Source organism: Dermacentor albipictus, chromosome 2 (assembly GCF_038994185.2).
Source record: "Dermacentor albipictus isolate Rhodes 1998 colony chromosome 2, USDA_Dalb.pri_finalv2, whole genome shotgun sequence".
Lineage (NCBI taxonomy): Eukaryota > Metazoa > Arthropoda > Arachnida > Ixodida > Ixodidae > Dermacentor > Dermacentor albipictus.
In genome coordinates this window covers 61,592,859-61,615,744 of record NC_091822.1, presented here as the reverse complement: position 1 = coordinate 61,615,744, position 22,886 = coordinate 61,592,859, and the positions used below count along the sequence as shown (strand labels likewise).

The 22,886-nt window shown below is 45.4% G+C and overlaps 1 protein-coding gene and 1 pseudogene across 1 annotated transcript in view; one reads left to right on the top strand and one right to left on the bottom strand.

Annotated features, from left to right (window-relative positions):
• Window positions 1–22,886, bottom strand: part of LOC135909051 (uncharacterized) — a 70,165-nt gene that overhangs the window by 1,118 nt on the left and 46,161 nt on the right. The window contains exons 14-20 of the mRNA XM_065440904.1: window positions 22,661–22,719; window positions 18,935–18,980; window positions 13,604–13,671; window positions 10,406–10,530; window positions 6,589–6,651; window positions 3,277–3,396; window positions 659–723 (exon numbers count right to left, since the gene is read on the bottom strand). Coding sequence (XP_065296976.1) covers window positions 659–723; window positions 3,277–3,396; window positions 6,589–6,651; window positions 10,406–10,530; window positions 13,604–13,671; window positions 18,935–18,980; window positions 22,661–22,719 — 546 coding nt within the window. The remainder of the gene's footprint in view (window positions 1–658; window positions 724–3,276; window positions 3,397–6,588; window positions 6,652–10,405; window positions 10,531–13,603; window positions 13,672–18,934; window positions 18,981–22,660; window positions 22,720–22,886) is intronic.
• Window positions 9,481–9,656, top strand: LOC135909059 (U2 spliceosomal RNA; annotated as a pseudogene).

Genomic DNA, 22,886 nt, shown 5'->3' with positions numbered 1-22,886 from the left:
CTGACCGGCCGCTCTTTTGCGATGCTAGAATAAACAAGTTGTTCTGTTAGCAGTCGACTCATCCTTTGCCAGGACCTTCGGATGCTTCCAGCTGTGCCCCAGGCCGCCAGGCCAACGCTACCCTTGGGGCTTGCGACCCATTTGCAACACCCTATCGTAGAGGAACTATACTTGAGTTGAAATTGTAGCAAAATGCTATGCTCGTGAAGATGTTCACGATCCACAGTTTTTATATGCGAATGACCCAAACTTGCATTCAGTACATTGTATAGCCCCTTATACGTTTTGCGTTAACCTTCACCTGCGCCTGTTTTCTCAGTGGGGTGCTTATCCAACTGTTGTTTTCATAAACGTGTCCCGTATACGCTTTTACTAGTGTCTTTCTTCACGTGCATTTTTTAGTTTTGATACTTCGATGTATAAATGTGAATACATCTCACGCTATGACTAACTGTTAAAAAATTTTCCACCTTCTAACCAAATTTTTTTCTCTTGCGCACCTATATAGCGTTTGCACGTCCGCCTGTGAGAAAGTTCCATGTAGTTGTTTCAGGAGTCTGAATAAGATGCGCTTCCCTAACCCGCTAGAGAAATCATATGAATGACAACACCGTTTCGAAATTCAGCGTAGTGAGGAAATACAAGGTCTGACTCTCACCTCCATCGATTTGGGCGTTCACGGGCGATGCTCCTCTCAGGAGCGCTGTCTCCATTGCAAAGGCTCTGCGGACAAGCAAACAACGCTGTCAGGCGTCTATTCTACCACGGAGAAGAGGGCGCTGGCCCATGCGCCTCAACAGCTGTCTTCAGTCGCGCGATTCGCCAAAGGCCCTTCGGCAAAGCCGGCTTCTCCACTGAATAGCGTGTTATGAGAAAAATCCTGCATCACTAATTTCGTTCGCTGTGTGTACGATTTGATAACTTGCACGTTGAAAATTGTTGTGTGAGCGGGTTCGAGTGTCAGTCAAATGTCTAGGCGTTTGCGGCATGACAATGGTAGGCACCGTTTGAAATAAACGAGCAAACGTAAATACCGTGCTCGCCAGTGATCATTCACTTAGACTCCGCTATTGGCATTCAAGTAAAACCGGGCTATGCTCCTAGCTGTAGGCAGAAGACAGAAAGTTCATCAACCGAGCGTACAGAAATACCAGGCTGACTAATAAGTGATATGATTAATTAAACGAAAATGAGACATCCACACAATCGTAGCAGTTGCTACAAAGGAAACCCTAATGGGTTCCTCGAAAGAAAAGCCTCGCAGTTGAAGAAAAATTCGCCCTGGTCCGGGACGATTGCTACGATTGCAACGACTAATTGCTACGATTGGGTGGATGCCTCATTTTCGTTTAATTAATTAGTTCTCTCCACTTGCGAGTTTCTGCAGAACTATTACGCCAATGAGCGAGATCAGTCAGTCCAAGAAATTATTTGTGGGTCCATCCCCTCCAGCTCTCATATACGAGGCTTCGCCATTGTCAGATTTAAGTTCCCTAACTGCAGTAGTGCAATTTGCAGAACGCAGTCGCTAGATGAGCTTGCACGGGTCACAAACACCATGCTTTTCCGAGGAGCGAGTTGTACAAAGACACAGGAAATAATAATGATAATAAAGAACTCGCTTAAATTTACGAAAGGCAGCTGGATGTGGAAGGACGGGAGAAATTTCCTTTATTGGTAGACGAAAATAACATTTAGCCGAAAAGGGGGGGTTGGCGGAAGGGGCGGGTTCTCGAAGATTACCGGTGACTCGGAATATCACGGGAAGCGAGCAAACAAAACCTACACCAGAGGGGTCGAATTTGAAACCCTTTGGTTCCGAGAGTCTAAAGGCCAGAGTACGCGCACGTATGCCTGCGAGTGAGAGCTCGCGCCAACGCGCCTAACGGATGCGCACACGTGGTGCACGACAGATCGCACGCGTCGACACCCGTCTTGTGGGTTCGAGCCGCCATTCCTCGCGAGACATGGAACGCGCAAGGCGCGCGGGCGCAAGCTTTCGCGCGCCGGCAGACATACGTGTAGTTTGGCTCGAAGAGGAAGCAATGTTTCGCAGTGGCCTCGCGCTGCGTTACGATCGCAACGTCCCCGAGCGAAGTGTTGATGGTACACCGAGAGCTCCCGGGAAGGGGTGAAAGAGGGCGCTTTTGGAAACGCGCTACGCCACCACCTGTACTGCACTTCAGTTGCAGGTTGTGGCCATCAGCTAGATTAGGCGCTTTTGCGCCAAGTATAGCTGTTCGGGCGTCGTTACATTGGCTTGTGGAGCGCTGTAGCCTGGTTACGCGCACGAAATTAACTCCACTCCGATTGATATCTGGCCTGGGCCAGTAATCGGACTCGGGTCCGCCACGTGCGAGACCCGAGCATATTATCGTGAGACTAATGTCGTAATTGACGGAACCCCGGAAATGCGAAATTTACTCCAAACTTGCCGGCTCGGTGACTTGCTCCGCAGCGAGAATCTTGGAGGCCCTGGTCTAAGTCATTGAGTAGAGCGCGCTCACCACTTGTCACTGTGATGCTATCATGTGGAGCTATGCTCCGTGCTGGAGGTTTCAGAGGCGATGTCGCAGCTAACAATACCAATTTTATTGGGTGGTACTTCACAAACTGTGGGCTTAGCTTGTAGAATGCTCGTCCTCCGTGCTATTATTCTTGCCTTGGCTGACATGTGCTTTTTTCTTTATCAGCGTGCGTTATATAGTGCGAATGGGCGACGTTTTCGCGTTCCAGAAAGTAATGAGACGACATAAACGGCTACCCTCTGTAATATTGAGCTTGCGTGCTCTGTACCATTTTCCACCTCCTCGAGTAAATCTTGGCCTGAACGAAGAAGAAAGCGCAGAATATGCCTATTCAACGTGTCTAGAAACTGGTATGGTTATTTGTCCAATGCTAATGAACATCTACGGCCATGTGATGCATGTGCGCGTAGTATATGTGCTGCATTTGCACCTATAGTGGGATACAACTTTAGAAAAAAGGGGGCGTTTACACCTCCGAGGCGGGTGCACACGAGCATCCACCAATGGGCGCGCACTCTGGACCGACGTCATGCGCCGGACGGCCGGTGACTTCGCCGCTTCGGTCATCTGGGCGAGGCCTCCCCTTTTTTCTAAAGTTGTATCCGACTAGGTCGACACACTTGTAGGCTTATTCTCCACCCCTTATCTAATCCGACATGCCCGTAGAAATACAATATCTTGACGAATATAGCATGTTAGATAAGTTAGTCGATTTTTGTTCGGTGTATAAACACAGCAAACCTCTCACCCATCCGTACAGAACGAAGAACAGCTGGTCGGGCTCGATGAAAACAGAGTCGCTCAGACGTAACAAATTTTCAGAAGTCTTGCTTCTTCCTTTCAGCCTACTGATGAGATTGTGATAGGCCTGCGCCATCCAGAAATGCCAGAGCGAAGAAAAGAAGAATGAAAAATAATTATCGAAACGTTGAGGAGTAGTGCCTGTGCAAGCTGCACTGTGAGATAATATATCAGTGGTGTCACAGCGGAAATCTTCGGTTAAGTTTTGACCACATGGGCTGCTATAAGGGAACCACAAGTACAACTGCACTAGATTTTCGGGCATACCTCTATACGGCCGGTGAGGTCGCCATTTAAGCCTAGAATGTTGGCCGGTAAATGAGATCGACAGAAAGACGTGCTCAATCTGCCTAATGGCAAAAAAAAGAAAAAATAACTTCCGCAGAGACCGAAAAATGCGACATTTGCGTTTCATGTACGTACTGAAGTTTCTTGAAATTACGGTGATTACACCTGGGATTGCCGCCTATGGGTTCGTATATCTACACAAACTTTATTTGCCGATGCGTAGGCACGTACAACAACAACAACAACAACAACAACAACAACAACAACAACAACAACAACCTCGGGTCTATGTCTCACACCAATCATGCCAAGCTCTCCAGGTTCCGTAGTCCGCCTCCTAAACTCTTTATAGCGCCTAAATATATATTACTCGTGTCAACAAATCCGACCAGAGCCGCCTATGTGTTCCAGAGAATGGAGCAAGGCTTGCCCATTGAGCACTACTGATCCTTTCGTGAAGAATTCATTCAATCGGCGTTGTGAAACGGCGATTGTCACAGGTAGACAAAATGGAGGAGCCATTCAGCTGGTTCTCTTTTCGGTTTGGCCAATGCTACCCATAGCTTTTGCAGCATTTCATGGAGTTTGGATGGCTGGGGGGATGCATCATCGTGCTCGAAGCATCGCGTTTTTTCTGTTCTTTTTTCTCTTCAGTGTCCTCGGTAAAGGCCAATGCCACAAAGTCTCATTTGAGCACTGTTTCTGAGAAGTCGACACTGAGAATTTACACCTGTCACGGGAAGGCTGTGAACCTAGCGACCACAAAGACTTCCATACCGCGCTCCAAACCAATTTGCAGCGATGCGGAGTCCCCTCGAAATTGGTTTCAGAGGAAACCTGCCAAAGCCGAAGGTGCTAGGTGCTCCCAGAGGAATCGGAGTAGCCACGTGATCGCGTTTCTGTCGGATCTCGTTTGGGCTCCCAGGTTGAAGGTGGTAGCATTTCCGAGCGCTCCGAGATAGGGAGCCTACATGCAAGCTCTGTTTTAGGATAGCGACAACACCAAAAGTTTGACCGCTAATTTGATGATTAGCCATCTTGATTCCCAATCTCTGTAGAAGTGGCAGCGCATTCCTACTTATTATTATTTTTTGTAACGCTCTGATGGACCGATGTTGGCTCGCGATCTAGTAAATTTCCTTTAGTTTTATACCAATGCGCACACGAGTGAGGCTAGCTTAGCAGCACTCTTTGAGGAACTATCAGACGTTGTTCGGGGTATTATCGGCCTTAGTGAGATCAGAAGACCTGGTGAGGCTTATACATTGCTAAATAACGGTCCTGTTCTCTGCTATAGAGGTCTCCCTAATACGAAGCATTACGGGGTAGTATTCCTAATCCATAAGGACATAGCGGGCAACATTGACGAATTCTACAACAATAATGAGAGGGTAGCAGTAGTCGTAATCAAATTTAATAAGAGGTATAGCTTAAAGGTAGTACAAGCCTACGCTCCAACATCCAGGCACGACGATGAGGAAGTAGATCAATTTTATGAAGATGTTGAATTAGTGATGAGAAAAGTGCAAGCTCGGTATACAGTAGTAATGGGTGACTTCAACGCAAAAGTGGGGAAAATGCAGGCGGGTGAACAGGCAATTGGCAACTATGGCCTTGATTCTTGAAACGCTAGAGGAGAGATGCTGGTAGAATTCGCAGAAAGGAATAAGCTGAGAATAATGAACACTCTCTTCAGGAAACGTAGCAACAGAAAGTGGACCTAGAAAGGCCCCAATGGTGAAACAAGAAATGAAATTGATTCCATACTTCCTGCCGATCCCAGCACTGCAGGATGTAGAAGTGATAGGTAGGGTAAATTGCAGTGGTGATGGGTTAGTGAGGGCCAGGATTCACCTCAATTTGAACTGAGAAAGTGTAAAATTGGTCAAGAAGAAGCAAGTCAACTTAAAGGCAGTATGGGTAAAAGCAGACAAATTTAGGTTGGTACTTGGAAACAAATATGCAGCCTTAGAACAGAAAGCTGATGATGGTGATGATGATGATGACATGGAGGTAATGAATGAAACCGTAACGAGGCGGGATTCAGAGGCAGCAATTGAAGTGGGAGGCAAGGCACAAAGCAACCAGTAGGTAAGCTATCCCAAGTAAGACAGGACCTAATAACAAAACGACAAAGAATGAAGGTATCGAGCTCAACAAATACCCAATTAGTACTTTTGACGAGATCACCTCACACTGTAGGGACGGCAGGAGGTTTTTCTCCGCCCCCCCTCCCCCTCCCATTGAAAGCTCAACCGAGCTCAGGCAGTCACATTAAGAGTGATTCAAACTAAATCTTATCCCACACCTTTTGTGCTTAACGAAATTGACCAGTATTTTCCGGCGGAATGTAAAATTTGTGGACACACTCCGTGTCTATTTGATCATATGTTCAGGCCAAAGGGCTTCGGATCTCAGCAGTGAGGAGGACTGGAGTCGGCGCATATCCAGCCAAGTCCTTCAAGATCAACTCCTGGCCGTCCGGAGAGCTGACGACATCGGGAAAGCCTTTGGCATACCGGCGCCTACGTGGGTGGAGCCACCGACTTAGCCTGGGGGCTTTTGCCCTCGGGCCCTAGTTTCTCTGGATCAAAATAAAGTTCTTGCCAGGCCATGCCAAGAGATAACACAGAATTCGCGATACTGTCAAAACTGATCAACAAGGCGAAAATAGGTGATATTCGAAACTATAACGTGAGAAAGGCTGAAGAAGCCGTAAAAAATAGACGCAGCTTGAAACCAGCGAGAAGGAAACTTGGCATAGAACAAACCAACATGTATGCACTGAAAGGGTAATATCATCAGCAATCTCGAAGGTATAATAAAAGCAGCGGAAGATTTCTATACTGAACTGTACAGTACTCAGAGTACTCAGGAGCCCTCGCATGCTGCTGTGCAACAAAGTGCGCTGGGGTTGAATTCCGTCCAAGTGGGGACTTCGAGCATTCAACGAAGCAACGTGCTTTCGTACCTTGTACGCAGCCCCCAGACGAAGTACTTGCATCATTGGGCGCCTGTTCGGCCAAGCATTGGTCTGCAAAAAGCAAATATATAAAGCTGTGAATATCCGCTTTATCTGCGCTAAGTATCGCAGAACATTAAGAGCCCGGCTAAATTGGAGCAAGCTGCCCGCTGTTGCCTATGTATTGCGTATGCTGATAGCCGGTGGACACATATTTACTCACCATAAGAGAGGGAGCCCTCTGTACAGAAATAATCATGTCTAGAAATTAGGGGCAACAACAGCCTGTACACGCATGGCTGCTACGAGCCAGAACAAAGCCCCGTTTCCGCGGCAGGAGGTGGAACATCATTTTGCACCGCAGGCGACTGAACACCATCGGTTACCGTAATTTTCACTCACTACACAGCGCGTACGCGACCGCTAGATACAAACAAACCTTGTGTGGTCTTGTCGGACGGTCATGGCAAATTTAACAATTACAGATGTTCCACATCGGTTGCCATGACCGTGTGTGGCACTGGCTAACACTCCGAGTGCTTGGTTCAATACACATGCGCAATAAACCCGAGGAAGTGAGGGAGAGGGGGGGGGGGGGATTGGGGAGACAGCTGCCGGGGTGGGGCGGATAATTGGTAGAGCATTGCACACATCATACGGAGATTATGGTCTATCTTCCATTGGCGGAAAGCTGTCGTTTTTTGCGCTTTCATTTATCTTTTTCGTTTTTTTCGTATTTTCCCCACATTTCACTTCAAGCAGTTATTTCCCCTATGCCTACCCTGAGTTCATTGTCTGTTAGTGTCATATGGTTGCTAAATACGAGAAAACAATTGCATCCTTGGGTTTCTTTCATTCTCTTCTTCTATGGGCTCAACAGGTTTGATTTGCACTGTGGATATAGCTATCGCGTGACCTAAGCGAAATTACAGTAGAAAATAGCTATAACGAAGTTGAAGGGGAAGCCGAAATGACTTCGTTACGTTCATAACTTCGTTATATCTATTATTGGCCTGCAGTGCAATATATCCCCACTGGGCTGCCCAAATTTAAACATGCACACAAGATGGCCTTGCGGCCTACGGAGCCGCTACACGGCCACATATGCGATGAAATTTTAATGAAAAAGCAAAAGAATCTTCAGCGTGCGCAAATATGACTTATCAGCGCGTGGCGTGATATATTTGGCATGCAAGGGTCGTGTATTTTTGGTTTTGGAGACACGTGTAATTTTTTACATCTATTGGCAAGGCAATATTACTTTGCTTAAACAGCTTTTGAAAGACGTGGATCTCTTTGGGGATTTTTAGTTATTTTTAGTTAGACTTCTAGTTTTTCGTTTTTTCGTTATGTCCTGTTTTGTTATAAAGAGGTTTGGTTGCATTGCTTTCTTCGTAAAGATACATATTTATTCGCTTACAAAAACTATAGTGTTCCATCTAATATCCGGAGTGTAGGTGAAAAAATATATTTCGCATTAATTAATTTCGCATTCTAAGTTACACGCACCACTGCCGCTCAAGGTTACGCGATATTTCATGCTGAAAGTCTTATTATTGACTACGTGTGATAAAGTAGGCAGCTGAGGTTAAGCATTACTCCAGGTTGTAATATAGAAGGTAATTTTCTGCCTCGTGTGTTGTTTGCTTTATACCATCATGTGTGAAAGAATAATAGGGCACAACCGTGAGACCAATTCGCTTTCCTGTCGGCAGTGTCTTGCTTCTATCGGAAAAAGGCAGGAATTTCGCTGGCATTGCGATAAAAAACAAGCGCCGAAGTCGAGTTAAGCTGAGCCTTTGCTCGCTTGTATTTTGTAACTTCTTTAAACGACTTTCGATTGCTCGTGCGAATTTCAACGTCAAAAGAACGTTATAAGGCAACGAAAAGAAGCGAGGAAAGAAGCGAGTGACAGACATAAGCGCTTGTGCCTGCCCATCACTTCTTCGATCTTGTTTCCGCTCCCTTTTCGCTCTTGCGTGGCAATAAACCAACCAGCGCCATTCTGCCCTCTATATAGCGCTAATGTCTGCAACTGCTTTTCCATCTAGATCTCTGACACATAGGGGAGTATCGTGATACATCACTTTCATTGACTCCTTTATAAAGTCCTATAATCATTCTGGTTGACGGAAAAGACAATCGGTGAGCGCAGGACAGAGATTCGGGTGATGTCGAAGTAAGGTATTTGAGGTAAAGCCGGCTAGAACAAGTATACAGTATGTATCACAAGGAGTACTTCCACTGGCCACGAAGGCGAACAAACGCATTATCGTTTCAGTGTATTTACGGATACCATGATTACCATCCGAGAAGACGGTCAGGTAGCTAGGTATAGTAGTCAGGATTCTGAGACACGCTGGACCTGCCGCTGTACTATAGATAGTGACCGTCACATTATGTCAACAAACTGACTACATGTACATCGTAACGTCTGTCCACTCATTGTTAGATTGAGTTACCTTTCAGCGATATGTTTCAACGCGAACGTAACGGACGTAGCACAGATGAAAAGGCCAAGGCCACGACCGTTGCAACGCCTGTTACACTTGCGCTGCATAGTTTAATGGGACACTAAAGAGAAATACGAGTTGAGCTGTAATAGTAACCTGCAATGCCACAACTATATATAGTACCATAAAAATCATGAGCCATTCTACTCTGTGAAGCATATGCCACAGAGGTGAAACATAAATTTTGAACATAAGTACGGACTCATTTAACACGTTTTCTATATACATTCGCGTGGACGACGGGACCGCCGTCCCGAGGAGCCGGAGGAAACTAGACACGAGTGACGTTTCGACTGAACCGGCACCACGGGAGAGCGGGAGGAAAGGAAAGGAGATAGGCAAGCGCCAGGAACGCCGACAAAGAGAGGGCGGTGCGAATGTAGACAGGACCGACCGAGTCCAAGTGTAGCGTCTGCTCTAATCAGCTTAATATATGATACGGGTTGTATTTGTACCCAAGATGGCAAACTTATTTTTGCAAGTTGGCGGAGTCCTTGGAGCCTGCTTCACCTCCACCGCGGGTCGGCCCGGTATTGTACTATCTTCGGGGTTTGCCCACGGTTTGTGGTCAACGTCTACCGCTGGAAACAACCCATAAACCGCTTCGCTGTAAAAACCACTCTTACCATGATACGAGGCTTGGTAAGCCGGAAAGGCCAGAGAAACAAAAGACAGGTGGCGACGCCGCGTTGGAACTACCGCACTAACTCGCCGTGACGCCATTGATTTTGACGGCGTCTGTTAGTGTCTCGGTAAAAATGGCCCGCATTGTATTCTATAAGAGATAAAGATCGAGTTTGACAAGTTTCGCGAACTTTTCCCCAGCCAACAAAGCCCAAATGCAAAAAAAAGGAAAGCTTTGAGTTCCACGACGTCATACTGACGTACCGGTGCTAGTATTTCGGGGCGAGAAAGAAATTAAACTTTGACCTTCATTTTATTCATTAATGATCGAGGTATTGCCTAATATTACCAAAAATAGAATTTCAAAAAAAAAATGTCTTTATCGGTCTAAACTGACTTAGTGTTTCTCTTTAGTGTCCCTATGAGATGCTCTTGTACCGCCTCGCCGAGGTTGCTGTGATTCCCGAGATGTATGTATACGTTTATGAAATAAGCATGCGGTCGAATTCCCCAAGTGAGCACCACCACGCGCAGCGAGGAAGCAGTGTCTGTAGAAATAGTCCCATGGTTCTGATTCGGCGCGATCTGACACGGTTCAAACCGGGCGGTCCAGACCGTTGACGGTCGGAAACTGGCTGAGCTGCGAAATGGGCCGCACAGAATGGATCAAACGAGCGGCTCGAGCGTACCGCGTTGGGTGAGCGCTTGAAGCCCGGCAATCCTCTCCCTATACACTCGGCCAATAGGTTCCACCGAGAGTTCGTCGTCACATCCATCTGGGAACTGAAGCCTCCCCTCCTGTAGAAGGTCAAGCCTGTGCGGGTGTTAAAAGACTGGCATGTATACGTCTGAAGCGGCCAGTCGCCTGGGAATATTACGTCAATTTGCGGCCTTCTTTCACGTTCGGAAAAACACTTATGTAGCACGTATTGAGCAAGAGAGAGTTGCACCGGGAGTTTGTCATGTCGTTCTACAATTTTCTTATTGTCACTTTCCATATAGTTATGATACTCGCGGAGTTCATTAATTAATTAGGACTAATTTTGTAGTTGGGTGGTATGCAAAAAAAAAATAATCTGATTCTCTGCAAGCGACGGCAAACAACATTACCTTGGTTCTGTCTAGCTACGTGGCATTCGCATATATTTAAACTCTGGCTAAAGTTAGCTGGGACCTCCCGTAGAAAAAGTAAACATGTGCATTTTTCACCAAACTTACCGTGTTTGAAGGGCACGCTGCCTGCGTGAGCATACCTTCTTGCGCTACAAGGCCTGAACCCGTGCATGTACATACGAGTCGCTTTCTTTAGTATACGGCATGCTCAATATTAAGTTTTATTGAATATTCAAACGCATCTGTTGTACACATCAGAATTCTAGTCCTTGAGGTAGATAATTCAGAGAGGCGGACATGCACGAGAAATCGAAAGACATATTCAGCTAATTAACAATAGTGCTCTGTTGAACTTATTAATGAATTACTTTACGGCATATATCGCAATTTACGAATCGTAGCCAGTGAGTTTGCAAGGCGTATGAAATAGGAGAGAAATTTAAAAATGAAAGCAGTTTGCAGACATGCGCCATCAAATGCGCTGTTTCTCCACTTACTCTTTGATAAAACCTTCTTTAATGCGTTGAAGAACAAAGGTAACTGGAACATCCACGTATTTTGTGCCACACTTTGGGATATAATATTCCGAAACTGGTGTCATCCTTGAGATTCATTTCAAGTGGATAGGTTTTGCAAGCTCACCGGCTACAATTCGTAAATTGCAATATGCGCAGTGAAGCAGTTAATTAGGAAGTTAACTAGTGAATCTACGCTAATTTATTATGCGTTTCGATTTGTAGTGCCAGCAAAGTCCGCCTCTTCTAATATTCCAGCGCAAGGACAAGAATTATGCAATTTGCCCTAAGCAGTTTTTTTAAAAATTCCGTAAAACTTCAAAATTACCACCTCGTGTAGGAGCACTCACTGCTGCGTGAGATACAATGGCTTCAGCACAGAAGCAAGGAAAGCTGATTTAGCTGGTTCTCGTTTTTGTACAGAGAGCGCGAACTACAATGACACTAGATACACTGTGAGCGTCATATTTCCCCTTCAGCTTCTTCATCTGTATATATTCATAATCATGGTCAGCGTCATGCGGTTGAGCGTGTGGCCTGCTGAATAACGCGTTGAGGTTTAACAGCTGACTCGGAGGAAGCAACGGGTCTCTTTCGTAGGTGTTCTAGCCGCAGCGTTCGTCCAGTTGGCGTTTTCCCCTATATAGCGATATATGTCCATGAACACAGCAATAATAACAAATTGGACGGGGCGAACGCCACGTATGGTAGACTGCAGGGGCAGGTACGCGGGATGCTAGAGATACGAGGAGGTTACGAGCAGTACCTGAGGATGAGGCGCTGGCTGAACGAAGGCTGGTTGCATGGCCGCAACATGAGCAAACGAGATCGATGGTGTAGGATGGGCACAGCTCGCAGCGCGAGACATGGAGGAGAGTTCCTCTCTGATGTCTCGCAGCCCAGGAACCAAAGATTGAGTGTGAGCGACGGTAGGAGTGAGTATGGCCACGCGCTTGTAGCTCTTCACGTATGAGAGCGCGAACGAGCATACGCAGGTCCGTGTCCGAGGAAGGACGTCTGTCACCGGCGTCAGGGTGTAAACGGATGGCCTGCAGTGCGTCCAGGTGTTGGCAAGTCGCGATGACATCGTGAAAGGTCGTGGGATTCATGATTGCCAGTGCGTTGAATGCGACGTGTCCAATGCCTTTTAGGTTGTGACAAACGTGATCAGATTTTCTCATAGTGGCTTGAGCACGGTGGCAAAGAGCGAGAACGTCTTCAATATAGGATGTCTATGTTTCGCCAGGAAGTTGCGCACGCCCATCGAGCTTTTTCTTGACGACCTCAGAACGAACGTTTGGAGTGCCGAAAATCTGCCGAAGATGCTTTTTGAACGTCGCCCAGTCTGGTGGGGTGCTCTCATGATTAAGAAACCAGGTCTTGGCAACATCAGTGAGGTAGAAGGCGAGGTCTCCAAGATTGTGATAATCATCCCACCGGTTATTGTCACTCACTCGGCCGTAATTGTCCAGCCAATCTTCAACGTCGTCAGCCAATCTTCAACGTCGTCACCACGGAGGCCAGCGAACATGATAGGGTCACGCTGCCGAGTAGTGACGGTCAAAGAGGGAGCGGCCGGTAGGGCAGAGACGGTGACACCGGAGGCTCCTGGTGGCGCTTCATGGGCCATGGCAGTGGAAAGGCGGAGCAAGCGGTGACCTGAACGAAAGTCCAAGGATACCCTAAGGCGTAGAGGAACAAGACATCGAGGGCAACCTCCACCACTTGCGAGGCGGCTGTTACACCTCAACGCTTTATTCAACAGGCCACGCGCTCAAGCGCAGGACGCTGGCCATCATGATGAATATATACAGATGAAGAAGGTGAAGGGGAAATGTAATGCTCACAGCACTAACAACTGCTTGCCGTGGCCTTTCTGACAAACGGTAACGTTGTGGTTGGCGGTACGAATGAACCTTATGGGCACAAAGATCTTTTCTGCAAAATGCGTATTTCCATTAGCAGTTAAGAGAAACTGTGTATGTTGTCCTGAAACTGATAATGTCTCCAACCAAAAAGTGTAATTTATTCAGCCCACGTTCCCCGTTCACCTCGGCTCCTTCCTCAGGGGTTAACTATTTACTGACAGCTTCATAGATGTTACTTTAAGGATTCGAAGTGGCCCCCAGAACGCCGTGTTTAATAGGCTGCCTTTTTTTGTTGATTACTGATTAAAATTATCATCATTTAGCCCAACCTAGTAATTAAGTAAGCATTCTCTGGAAATGTTCCACTTTGTGTATGTTCTTTCGTTCGTACCTTCATGAAGGAACGCTGGAAGGAGGCTTTCGATGATGGCCTTTCCGAACGTGCCTATGTGCATAAAGCTGAAATGAGAAGAGCTGAATTTCGGCATTTGTTCCGTTCCGACGGATCATTTCAAACGTACGAATGGCTTAACATAAATATAATACCGATGCCTGCCTCGCTGAAACTACGTTTTCCTTTTCCAACCTGGTATTTGTGTCACCTAGCGTCATAACATTCGACTAAACATTATAATAAAAGAAATGAAAGCGGGTCTCATTCACTGTGGGAATCGGTGTAAGTGAACCTTTATGTGTTATTTGCTTTGATTTCCGGTAATCAGTGGTCATGTCGACGGTGAATGTTTAATTTCTTCAGCGTTTAGTCCAACACACGACTGGTGAGTTGATGTTAAACGTTACCTTGCGGGCGCCATTGCTGTTCGTCTGGATAGCTCACAGAAAATACAGCGGGATGTGTTTCCTCGAGGCGTTGTTCTGCACCTTTGTTCAAAACCTCCGAAATGGTTAGCATTGCCATTATCTCACACGGCACATCGCATCGTGGCAGAAGTGTTGAACTTTAATTGGATTATGAGGGTGTACGTGCCAAAACCACAATTGGATTATGAGGCACGCCGTAGTGGTGGACTCTAGATTTTCACCCTCTGGGGTTTTTTGACACACACATAAATCTTCGCACACGAACGTTTTTGTACTTTGCTCCCGTCAAAATGCGGCTACCGCGGTCGAGATCGAACGCGCGACCTCGAGCAACGACAAAGCCGCAAAGCTACCGCGGGTAGTACACAAGTGTTGATTTGACGTGCGACCGCTTCCGTAGTGCCGCCCAGACCCTAGGATGCGCTTTAATGCGGCTTTAAGTGTTCAAGTTGTACGTCAGTTGTCCGCTTGACAAAGCAGCATGGCGTTTATTTTCAGAAACATCAGACACGTACTGTACCGCGAGCCTTGGCATTAATTTATCCAGTTTGTCCGCAACAGCTATCTTGTCCAGAAATAGCGTTTCCTTGCCTCCTCGCGTCGCCTTTTCCGTCACCCGCCCTTCCCCTTATACGGGAACTGTAAGCGAAGAGTGTGAAGGCTGTGATTCACTCGTTTCGTGACGGCGTTGGTTATAGCCATCCTATGCTTCCTATCCCTACCTCCTCTCTCTTCATTCTACCTACCTCCCCTCAGGAGTGTTGCATGTTAGTAGAAATGTAAACGCTGCAGTTTCTGCATTACTATTGCAGGGTGTCACGGATAAGTATGGCTGTCGATGATGATGATGATGATGATTTATTGGCATCCCCTTTGAAAAGAGGCGGTGGCAATTGGTCACCTAGTCTGCTTTGTTACTCAGGTATGATATACATTCTTTTTATTCTAGCATTTTTGTACACATCTGGTTTATCTTTTTTCTCTCCCTCAAAAAATTATCTACCTTGTGCCGCTATCCATGCTTGTAACGTATCCGGTCGTATCAATCTGTTCCTTTCTTTTTTCCACGAGTAATCTAAACGTCTCTTGCTTATCCCGATTGCTGAACGGTTGATGCTTCCATCCAATTTAAATCCAAGCGCTCCTGGACGGTGTGCGTTACCTACGGGTACGTTACCTAAATGTGAATCTCTTCGCATTCCATTTGTTTGTGCTCAGTGGTTTCCGGATTATCGCTGCAGCATGCACATGCACAATCTAGTTGCAAATATTTGTCCTTAGGCAACCAGCTCGAGCCTCAGATAGGAAGGTGATTCCCTTCGTGTCGTCGTACAAATTTTCCGGTCAAATTCCAAATTCCGGTCAAATGTCCATGACATTTTTTTTTCATTCTTTGCATTCAGTTCACTGTCCCTGTTTACCAAACTTTCTTTCTGGTGACTCCTGCGTGTCTGTCTGCACTTTCAATTACTCTGTACTTTGTTGCCAACTTTCTTGACCTCGTCCTCTGTGTCCACACTTTTCAGGTACAGATACGTGTTCACTCTAGGTGTCAAGAGGGCATTATGGTGTCGCCCAGGGAGCTCCAGAGGGCATTGTGCACATGCGACGCGATGGAAAGACCAAACGAGTTTCTCGCGTCACCTTTCCTCTCTGCCATGCTCCTCGCATGTATACGCACGCTCTGAACCACCTACCGACGTGGCGTGCAAGACAGCGACAGCAGCAGCGCAAAAGTCGAAGAGGCAAAGAAAGCTTCGCTTTGCTAGTCGCTAAGCGAGTGTAAAGCAAGAGATGCCCTATTGTTGCTAACCCTAAAAGGGAAAATGATGCACCGATGCATTCACGTACGGTAATCTAATTTATGCATCCGTACAAGTGCACACTTCGTCCTCGATGCCTCACCGAATTCGCCTGAATTCTGTATTTACTCATGTTGATTAACTTGCCTCAACGACAGGTGCCTACCGTAACTTACAATGACGCACGCAATGACTTGGAGCTGAAAAACGATGCAAATAAAAAAGTGGCAGTTCACCCGAAAGGCGAAGCATCATTTGCTATAGCAAATTAGTGTACAGGTATACGTGAGGAATGAACCTGGGGCAGAAACCTGGAGGCTTACGAAAAGGGTTCTATTTAAATTGAGGACGTCGCAACGAACTATGGAAAGGAGAATGATCGGTGTAACTTTAAGGGATAAGAAAAGAGCAGATTGTGTGGGGGAACAAACGCGGGTTAATGACATCTTAGTTGAAATCAAGAACAAATGAACATGGGCAGGACATGTAATGAGGAGGGAAGATAACCGATGGTCATTAAGGGTTACGGACTGGATTCCAAGGGAAGGGAAGCGTAGCAGGGGGCGGCAGAAAATTAGGTGGGCGGATGAGATTAACAAGTTTGCAGGCACAACATGGCCACAATTAGCACATGCAGGGTAGTTGGGGAAGTATGGGAGTATTTTTGTGACCTTTGCCCTGCAGTGGGCGAAGCCAGGATGATGATGATGATACGTAAGGACAGTAGCTTTATGGGCTGTATAAACGCGTAAACATTAGCTTACTAACTAAATTAACAAGCATGGTGTCACGCGCGCACATGCAAACAAACGCATCTCTTCTGATGAGCGCGGACAGTCACTGTCAAAACGCTGGCCTGAGGAAGAGCGGCAGCAGCAGCAGCGAGTGAATCGACCTTCTTGCTGTCTCTCGCTTCATTGAACTAAGCGACGAGAACACAGCGCACACGAAGCTATGATCCCCCGGAGTACCTATAGACTCTGCACACATCGCGGATCGCTTTCAATATAGGGTCCTCGCGGCCTCGCTCAGCCGCCGCCGATGTTGTAGGCGGTTGCAGTGTGGTGTTCAGTGCTAATCGCACCAACGTCGATAGCCGTCCTGAAGTGGTTTCTGCCAGGTTTGATTTTTGTACGTGCTTACATGCGCGTCCGTTCATGTGGTGCGCGTACTGCTAAATTTGCGTGTGATCAGCTGTAGTCAACGTTCTTAAAAGCTTTTTTTTTGTCTTCGAAATAGGTAAGTCAACACTAAGGCCAATCAGTTGTATTTTTCTGGCCATCTCTTGCCTTTACCCCTGACACTGCTATGGCGCACTTTTTCACTTTGTACACTGCCTGGAGTTCTATACATGATCAGAGCGGTCGCATTCAGGAGGGAGCTTGTATGCTAATGAACCGTCCTTTGCGCGCGCTGTAAAAACTACATGCGGCCAAAATTAATTAAGAGCTTCCACGGCGACATCTCCTATAACCAATGTGTTTATCCTTGTTCCATGAATAAATTTATACATTTGCTCTATAGAATACAACACCAAGTACGCGTGTGATGTCCGTTACTGCTGTGAGGCGCAGGGTTTGGGGTGTATCCGAATGCGTTAACGCACTCAGGCCTACACGTTTTGCATTGAACATTCTCGTCAAGCGCCATGCTAGGCCGTGCGTATAAGTTCGCATTGCGGTGGAATCCTGCCAATTACGCTGGAACCTTTGACGAGTGGCGTACAAAAGCCGACGCGCTTGACCAGCAGGTAAGATTTCGACGATCGACTAGTACGTGTGCTCGTCGCTACCGTTCTGCTGGGTGTTGATTGTGTTGCTGGGCACAGTTTCGCCCAATAAACAGTTAGTTTCGTGAGTTCCATTGTGCTGCTCCTGTTGCTCGCTGTCACTACAATGTGAGAATGTATAGAGGCATTGCGAGTAAACTATATATAGCACATTTGCAGAAATCGCGCATACATTGCAAGTGTACGCGAGCTTGAAATTACTGCATCATGTTGGGGCTGCTTGGACGACCTGGGAGATACAGTTTACAGAATTGTGTTACCTTTTTCTGGTGCTGAATTAGAGCGTTATAAGCATTTCTTTTAGCCTGCGGGGCTGAACCTAATTTGCTGTCCTAAATAAGATAATCATTTGCGAAATCGCTAAAATGTAGCTTTCTAGAATGCAACACCATTCTGAAATCGGAAGATTTTGGGTCTTAGGTGCATTTAAATACAGGAATTGTAGCTTTCCCAACCAAAAGCTTCCTCTCAAGGCAGTGGCGCCACAACAATATATGACGAAGGGAATAAACAAAGCGTTATCTTTATTCCACTTCCATTTTGTCGATCGGTGGATTCGACACGAAATTGCAGGTCACCGTGAATGCATGGGCCAAGGGGAGTTATCGCCAATCAATAGTGGTTACTAATTTAGGCATGAGCTACTGTAGTGCCAACTTTCTTTCGTTAACATTTCAAAGATGAGTGCAAACGTCCCAAGTTTATTTCCATCCATGGGACAGAAGTAAAAAAAGAAAGCGCAATATAACTTACGGAGCTTTACGTGCATCCCAATGCCGGACAGTGTGCTGTGAAGGACGCCATGTAATTCCTACTCGAGGGTCCGTATTCACAAACGTACGTTCTTTACTCTAGAAACGCTAACAACAGATGCAAGCCAACCACGTCATTGAACACATTATTAGTGAACGTGGCCAGCGACTGACAAACAACGCTGACGAAAGGAAGTTGGTGCAATCGGCCCCAGATTATAGTTTTCACAAGCAAGGGTTATTAAACTCGCACCTAAACCCACGATTGTTTTGCCACCGCTTCAATGCATGCCTCGCAAACCCCAGTAGAACCCCAGCCGTTGTGCTCAGCTGGAAAACAGAATGGCTACCGGGCCACTGCGAAGTGCGAGATAATTCCGCATAAACTAGCTTGGTTTATTTTGCGTTCTTAAGCACAATATCGTATTCCAGAAATGTCCCGGCAATTGTAATAAAGATTTTCGACGTGCTTAACCATGATCATACAATTTCGGCATGCTCAATGATGCTCGTACTGCAAAAAATGGACAATATTGAATCTGCCTACGCGGTCTTACCTTTCTTCACCAATAAATTCAGAGTTAACAAGATGGACCGGCAGGTCTGAAAAGAAGCAGCGAAGCCCAAGTGAAAACTTTTTTTTTTTTTACAGTTTATCAGCACTCTCGTAGACATTCGTATTACGGCTTTGACACACTGAAAAGTTAGCAAAAGAAGCACGAAACAAACAGCAGCTTGACGCTGTCAGCTGCAAGATTCTTTTTTTTTAACAGAATGCACATCATATGTCGTCACTTTAGTTAAATGTCATAAATAAGAAATAACTATAAAGTAAACTTTATTTTCATCTAGCCCTTTTTGCCTCTTCTTAACGTTTCTATTCAAAGACCACTTGTTGTTGAAATATGTGAAGGCAGGTAAGTTTTACAAGGCTGGCATTTCCCCCTCTTAAGCACATGCAACTAGCTAGATTCTACGAGGCTGAAGGCACCTTTCAGCAATTAGGACCTTCTTTTTTTCTCCAGAAGAGTTTTGGTTGCCCCTCTTAGAAATTGGCGGTTTACATTTCAAGCATACGCTATGAATATAGGTGTATGATTGACTTGAGGTTTGTAGCAATCTTTGCCGGTGTGTACACGGCTCACCTACAAGAAAAAAAAAATCGTCACTTGGCATTTACGAGTAAGTGAGGGTCACCGCTCTATTTTTTTATTTATTTGTTTATTTATTCTATGACAGTTTATAAAGTTACGTTGGCGGGCTAGATACATTGCTGCCTGACTAGTACGCGCTACAATGAAATTTATTCCTTAATCTATTTTCTTTATGACAATGTCTTCGCTGCCGAAGACAGTGACGGCAATACTTTCTTTGCACACATATTGCACGAAGGAAGCACACAACTGCTAAGAAAACGTTGAACATTGCACATTGCCAACGTGATGAAAGGCAAATGATATATATATATATATATCATTTGCCTTTCATCACGTTGGCAATGTGCAATGTTCAACGTTTTCTTAGCAGTTGTGTGCTTCCTTCGTGCAATATGTGTGCAAAGATAGTATTGCCGTCACTGTCTTCGGCAGCGAAGACATTGTCATAAAGAAAATAGATTAAGGAATAAATTTGTTTATTTATTCTATGACAGTTTATAAAGTTACGTTGGCGGGCTAGATACATTGCTGCCTGACTAGTACGCGCTACAATGAAATTTATTCCTTAATCTATTTTCTTTATGACAATGTCTTCGCTGCCGAAGACAGTGACGGCAATACTATCTTTGCACACATATTGCACGAAGGAAGCACACAACTGCTAAGAAAACGTTGAACATTGCACATTGCCAACGTGATGAAAGGCAAATGATATATATATATATATATATATATATATATATATATATATATATATATATATATATATACAGTGAAAGCTCGTTAATTAGAACTTCAATAATTCGAATTTATGGATAATTCGAACTATACGATTTGGTCCGGCCAAGCTCCACAGAAATCTATGTATTAAAAAGTCCGTTAATTCGAACGCGAGGAGGTTCCCTCACGGATAATTCGAACTACGCTCGCCTGGCACACGGCCAGAGAAACGCGCCTACTGCCTACACACAAGGCTGTATTGCCTCCGAAACGGAGAGAACGGCGAGAGAAGGCAAAATCGGAAAAAATCTAATCGACGCGGAGTCAGCCAGAAGGCAGCGGCGGCTACTGCCCTTCCGTTCTACGTAACCTCCGAGACTTCTTGCCCGTTGCGAATCTCGGAGGCTTCGCAAATATTGTACAGCTGCTAATGTTGTGCGGAGATGGCACGGCAAGCACCAAAGCACAGCGAATCAAGTACGTCGCAGCTGCGCTTGCAATCAAGAACCAACGAATCATGACCTTCGCCACCTTCACATGTTCAGCATCTTTGTCTCGGCAGTCTTCATCGGTTGTGCACCTCTGTTTTCAGCTTAGGAGGTTTCGGCCGTCGCGATTCATTGTGATGGTGTTAAGCCTCGGCTAACGTTCGTTTCGGTGGACATCGGTGGTGTGGCACAGTCGGACCCAGAGCTTCGACTTGAAGATGGCGTGTGCCCGCGGCACACGCCATCACTTTCTGACACGCCAAATTTCTGACATGCCCTACTGCTTCCAAATCGCAGTGTACTGTTGCTCTCCTTCACTTTCGTTAGTTCGAACTTTCGTTAATTCGAACTGAAGCGGCTTCCCCTTGCGGTTCGGATTAACGAGCTTTTACTGTATATATATATATATATATATATATATATATATATATATATATATATATATATATATATATATATATATATATATATATATAGTTCCTGTGTTTTACGAACCAAAAGCACGATTCGATTATGAAGCACGCCGTTGTGGGTGAGTCCCGATGAGGTTTGACCACCTTGAGTTCAATAACGTGCACCCATTGCACATTACGCGATTGTCTGTACATTTCGCCCCTCATCAAAATGCGGTCGCAGCGACCGGGAATCAAACGGGAGATAGAATCGATTCGGCAGATGAGAGCTTTGTCTAGCCGCAAGCATGTGGCCTTTTTTCCCAGGTCCTCAGCCATCTTATGTAGCACATTCATTTATTTACTTATCTTATTTGTGTATTTATCAACTAATTATATATAAATTAATAATTCACAGTACCCACATGCCTTCAATAGGCGCTGTGGCAATAAAACACCATACATGTTCATGTCTAAACTATTACATCAATAAGCGACTGTATGAACACATCATTAGAAGTTATTTTGACAATATCACTCAGTAACCGATTCCAGGCTTGAGCTGTATTGCGGAAAAAAGACTTGCTAAATAAGTTAGTTTAACGTAAGGTTTCTTTTTCTCTGAGTTGTTCAACACTCCCAGACACGTAGTCAGGCATGTGTAAATAGTTTATGCCATCGATACCTATTCTTGAATAAAAATACCATGCAACACTCTTAATCTATGAAATATACGTCGTTACTTGCAGCATGTGCCACTTGATTTTCTCTTTGACCTTGGTTACACAAAAATTTCTTGTGTAATATTTAAGTACAAACCGCGCAGTCCTACCCTGCATCCTTTCTAGTTTATCTGAGTTCGTTCGGTTCGAAGGATCCCAAACCGTGCTGGCATGTTTGAGTATTGATCGGTCATTGGAAAGATAGAGTACAGCCTTTCCTTTTATTCGAAATTGTTTTGCATTTCTTGTCATAAAACCTCGAACACGAGATGCTTTGGCAGTAATATGTGCTCAATGTGACGTGTCCAAGATAAATCAGTGGCGAAATACACTCTCATATATTTAAATTCTGACACAGTCAGCAGTTGCGTGTCACTGTCTCGAAGAAACATGTCTCAAACAAATAAAAAAACAATTGCGTCATAACCTCGACCTCGTCGTCAGCAGCACTAAGCAGCACTAAGCCAGCACGGCGGGTAAAGGCAAGAAAAATATATAAGGCAATAAGCACAAGAGCAATAAACAGCTGCATGAGGAACTATATGAATATTAGGAATCAAATGCATCGATCCACTTCAGTTTGCGCAGTAATTAAAATGCTGGGCGTCTAGTGCACGACGTAGGGCTCTTTAACCATAAGGCATGCAAAGCTTATTCATGGCGTTATTAACTTTTTGAAGGTAAACCCTGGCAATGACAGAAAAAACGATAATGCATTAATTTATTAAATTGGGCATTAATGAACGTAACATATTAGTTCACCATATTTAGACCGTGCACACACAAAAAGAAAGAGCAGCTCACATAGAATATTTGTGCCGAACGCCACTTTGCCTGTTGTACCAAAGGTTACATCTCTCCATCTGCAAGCAAATGACGGGCAGTTAGCAAAAAATAAAATAAAATGAAAGCTAGGTTGAGACACGACCACTGCAGAATTTGACGACACAAAGCAGTCACTAGTTGCGATGCTTAGTGCATGCACATAATCTACAACAGAGTACATCGATCAAAAGAGCAATACTTGCAA